General features: G+C 55.8%; 1 protein-coding gene across 1 annotated transcript in view; it reads left to right on the forward strand.

The window, feature by feature from the left end:
* Ribc2 (RIB43A domain with coiled-coils 2) overlaps nucleotides 1–3,756 on the forward strand; it is a 14,842-nt gene extending 11,086 nt beyond the window's left edge. The window contains exons 5-7 of the mRNA XM_004642401.3: nucleotides 1,944–2,171; nucleotides 3,053–3,219; nucleotides 3,377–3,756. Of these exons, the coding sequence (XP_004642458.1) occupies nucleotides 1,944–2,171; nucleotides 3,053–3,219; nucleotides 3,377–3,455 (474 nt within the window). The 3' untranslated portion in view covers nucleotides 3,456–3,756. The remainder of the gene's footprint in view (nucleotides 1–1,943; nucleotides 2,172–3,052; nucleotides 3,220–3,376) is intronic.
* Nucleotides 3,757–4,567: the final 811 nt, after the last annotated feature.

The raw sequence follows: 4,567 nt of genomic DNA on the forward strand, positions 1-4,567 counted from the left end.
GGTAGCTGGGGGGCCTGGAGCTGGCTTTGCATCCTCCATTTAGTCCATTGGCGAACGTGTCTGTGTGTCAGTGCCATACTGTTTTTATCACTGTAGCTTTGTACAGCACCTAGAAGTCTGGGACTGTGGTGACTGCTGCTGTGCTCTTGTTGTTTGGGATGGCTGAGTCTGCTCTGGGCCTCTCCAAGTTGCATGTAAATTTTAGCATTTTTTCCTAGTTTTGTGAAAAATGCTATTTGTATTTTTATTGGAATTGCATTAAATCTAATCTGTTCTCCCTGTCCAGAACAGGGGATGCCTTCCCCCTTTCTGATGTCCCCTTCGATCTCTCTGAATTCAGGGCACCATGGCCACTTTCACCTCCTTGCTCAGGTTGATTCCTAGGTGTTTCATATTTTCTGGAGCTACTGTGAGTGAAATTGTTTTCCTGATTTCTTTCCCGGCAAGCTCAATGCAGGTGCACAGGACTCTTGATTTTTGTGTGCTGATTTTGTGTCCTGCTGCTTCTCTGAATTTATTAGTTCTAAGAGTCTCTTGGTGGGGCTTTTGGGATCTTCTCTGGGTCCTAGCATCTGCAAATGAGGACAATTTAACTGAACAAAAAGACTTTCTGGGGGCCAGGGAGATAGCTCAGTGGTCTAAGCGCCTGCCTGGCAAGCTCAAGGACCCAGGCTCAAAGCCTGGTACTGCATGCCATACTGGCCCCATTGCCAAGCCGACCATGGGTGCTGGACATGGTGGTGCACATCTGTAATCCCAGCGCTGGGGAGGCTGAGACAGGAGGATCTCTGTGAGTTTGAGCTGCTAGGGAGACCCTGTAGCAAATAAGAGTTTTTGAAAATAAATAAGACTTTCCTACTCACATGCTTCTTATTCCTGATGGCTCTTGCTCATATTCCGAGGGCCATATTGAACAGGCATGGTGACAGTGGGCACCCTTGTCTTCGTCCTGATTTTAGGAGGAATATGTTCAGTTTTTCCTCATTTGGTCTGATGTTGGCTGTGGGCTTGTCATAACAGGCTTTTATCATTTGAAGGTAAGGTTCTTCTGTTACAGGGCAGCACCTCCCAACCAGTTAGATGTGCTGAGCTCCTATCTCAGGACATTGAAGAAGGGGGTCAAAGACAAAGGAGGTGAAGAGTGGGGAAGGTTTATTGAGCGCAAGCCTGGGAGAGACAGGAGGGGTCCCGGAAGTGGGTTGTGGTGAGGCTCTTTGTCTAGGGGTTTATACAGTGACATCACAGGTGACCTGGGGTCGATGTAGTAAGGGTGCAGGATTGCAAGCACAGACCCCCGGCTAACATTGATCCAACAAGAAAATGGGTACGAGCAAGGTGGGAAGCGCTGAAAGAAGGCGTTTCTGAAGGGGCAGGAGTGAAGGTAGGGTGCGCCAGGGCATGGGTCACAGCCCATCTCTGAGCTGCAGTCTGTCTAGGGGAGCTTTGCAGGCCTCGCCATCCTGTCCCCGTCTTGGGCCCTCATTTCGATCCGCTCTGCCCTTCAGCCCAGGCCTGCTGTGCCTCGCCTCTGCTCTGGCTCAGTCTTGGGCCTGGGGTGTTTCCAACTCTGGGTCAGTCTCTGCCTTAACTACCTGCAATACTTCTACACCTATGTCTGTCAGCCTTTGCCTTTAGCACAAGTGGATGTTGGAGTGACTTACTCTCTGTAGCCCAAGGATGTCCCTGGGTCCCTAGAATTTAGGAGGGACACAGAGCCCTGTCGCAGGTGGGCTCAGGGGTCCATACCCTGACACACACACCCGCAGGCAGTGACCTCAGGCCCATTCTTCTCACCCAGCAGTACCCCGGAGGTCCGGGGCTAGCCCCACCTGGCCCACCCAGCCCAACCCTCCAGTCAGGGCCTGCTGGGGGTTGGCATCCTGTGCTCCAGAGTCCCTGCAGAGTCACCCCAGGTGTCCTCCTTAATGGCTTCCCCTGCACAGGCTGTTGAGTCAGCGGAAAGGAGAAAACAAGAGAAAAGACAAGAGCAGGAAGACAACATGGCGGAGATCTCCAACTTGCTGCGGGGCAACCTGCTCTCTGAGAACCCGCAGCAGGCAGCCAGCTCCTTGGGGCCACACCGTGTGGTCCCTGACCGCTGGAAGGGCATGAGCCAGGAGCAGCTGGAGGGCATCCGCCTGGCCCAGAAGCAGCAGATCCAGGAGAAGCTGGTGCCTGGCCCTCTCTCCTCCTAGCCCAGCCTCCCACCCTGCTACTTGCCTCATACAGCAATAGGCATGAGGCAGGAACCTGTTTGGTCTGTCCAGAGGAGAGGGAGCTGCAGGAACTAGGGGAAAGGGCAGGTGCCCAGACTCAGAGGAGGAGTCCTGAGGTCCTGGATGGCTCCAGGGAAGCCTGGCTTTTCCTATGACCCCAGGGGGGCAGCTCTGGAGGGCTTTGAACAGAGACCTGCAGGCTCACTGAGGTCCAGCAGGCCCCCTGAGGTCCAGCAGGCCCCCTGGATTGCAGGGACAGCTAGGGGGATGGGGAAGGAGTGGACGTTGGTGGAGGGGAGGCTGCAGCGACGCGGCAGGGCTCTGGGCCTGTCGTGTGGTGCTGAGCAGATTGGTTCAGGGGTTGGGTGTGGCGAGTGGAAGGAGGAGAGGAGGTACAGACACAGGTTGGGCCCGAGCAACAGGTGGGAAGGTGCCCAATGAGGGCGGGAGGTGAGGAGACAAAGTCACTGCGCTGGGGCCTGGGGAGGGTGCCGCGCTGGCTGCACTGGGTAGGGCTGGGTTTGCCTGAATGTGGAAGAAGCCGCTCAGAGCAGCTTTTTAAGGGAACTAGAGCCTTATCCCTCACGTGTCCACTAAGTCCGGAAAAACATCTAGGCCAGCGGTGCAGCTCTGTCCCAGGAAACAGGAAGCGTGTCGACCCCCGGTGGGGTCAAAATCTACTGCTGGTGGAGGGAGGCAGGGGGACCCAGGCGAGGACAGGGTCTCCAGGGGTTTCTGGGCTGGTAGCATCAGGACCTCCCCCCACCCCCGTTTCCTCCTGGGACCCCACCCCCACCCCAAGCCGCCCTTGGTGTGAAGTCCCTCTGTCCACGCAGCGGCTACAGGAAGAAGCGCGCCAGCGGGACCTGGACTGCGACCGGCGGCGGGTGCAGAGGGCTCGTGAGGAGGTGCTGGGTGAGCGGCGGCAGCAGCGGCAGCGGCGCGAGCAGCGCAGGGCCCTGGACTGCAGCAACCTGCGCCTGGCGGAGGAGCAGCGCCTGCAGTGAGCGGGGCAGGCGTGGCGTGGCGGGGGAGGGGCACGCAGGGGCAGCGCGGGACCCAGAGGGGTGCTGGCTTTTCCTTTGAAAAGAGGAAAATATTTATTTAGGAAGCACGTGTGTTTGCTAATCTTTCTGTTGTTTTTCTCCTTTTGTTATTAGGAAAAAATATATGAATGCGATCTGTGCAAATTCACCCACAGAGGATTATTTTGCTCAGTTTAATACAAGAAGTCGATAATGCAAACGATACCCTCAGTTTATGAATAAAGTGTGGCCACCTCGAAGTGTCTCCTCTCTTCTTTTCCTTCTTTTTTGCCTCCTTTCTTTTAAAAAAGAGGCACCCCTTGGTCTACAAGTGCCCTCCAACCTTCATTGCCCACAGCGCGCTGGGCACAGGGAGCCTTTCCCTTGTGTTTCTGTCTCTCTGGGCTCTGGGAAGGTCAGACATGGGGGAGGCAGGGCCCCCAAGGGACCATCCTAGAGGGAAATGGCACCCAGGATGGACCCAGGTGCCCCTTGGCCCCAAGAACCACTCCTAACAACAGTTCTCAGTTAACCGCGCAGCTGGTGGTGCACACCAGCAGTCCCAGCGCTCGGGGAGGCCGAGGCAGGAAGACTTTAGTTCAAGCGCAACCTGGGCAGTTTAGCAATACCTTGTGTCAAAAACAAAACAAAAACAGAAAAAGGTGGGCTGGGGGTGTGGCTCAGTGTGAAGGCCCTGGTTCAATCCCCAGTACTGAAGAAAAAAATTCTTTTTTTAAATAACCAACCTGAAAAAAAAATATGAAAATAAATTAACCAGCTTGATTCTCATGACAGCCAGAATTTTTACCACCCACATCTTCTGACTGGAGAACCTAAGCACAGACACAGCCCTGTCCGCATCCTTTGCTAGGAAGTGTTGGAACCCTTCAGAGCCCAGCGTCTGCCGCTACTCTCCAGACTCCGCTAGGGGCCACTGTAGCTTCCACAAAGTGTAGCTGTGTATTTCACAACCTCCTGGGAGCTGCAGGAATCCACCCGTAGGGATGCCCACCCTGAGGGCCCTGCCGCCCGCCGGGCTCCAGCATGCCCTCCTGCGCTTCAGGGACAGGCCCACTGCTCGCTTTCTGAGTCTGCCTGGAAGGGCAGCTCCGCCGTGTGTCACCAGTGCATTTTCTCCGCCACTGCTAAGGGCTGCTGGAGCTTTGCTGCCTTGCAGAGGAAACCAGCAGAGCCGCGCTGCTTTTGAAGGCTGAGGTCGCCAGACGCTTGCATGTTGCTGCGGTTGCTGTGGGCAGGTGCAGGGAGGCACCTGGGGGTGCTCCTGGTGAGGCCCTGCCTGGGCTGAGGCCAGTGGCAGGTGTCTCC

This window comes from Octodon degus, unplaced genomic scaffold (assembly GCF_000260255.1).
Source record: "Octodon degus isolate 3935 unplaced genomic scaffold, OctDeg1.0 scaffold00153, whole genome shotgun sequence".
Lineage (NCBI taxonomy): Eukaryota > Metazoa > Chordata > Mammalia > Rodentia > Octodontidae > Octodon > Octodon degus.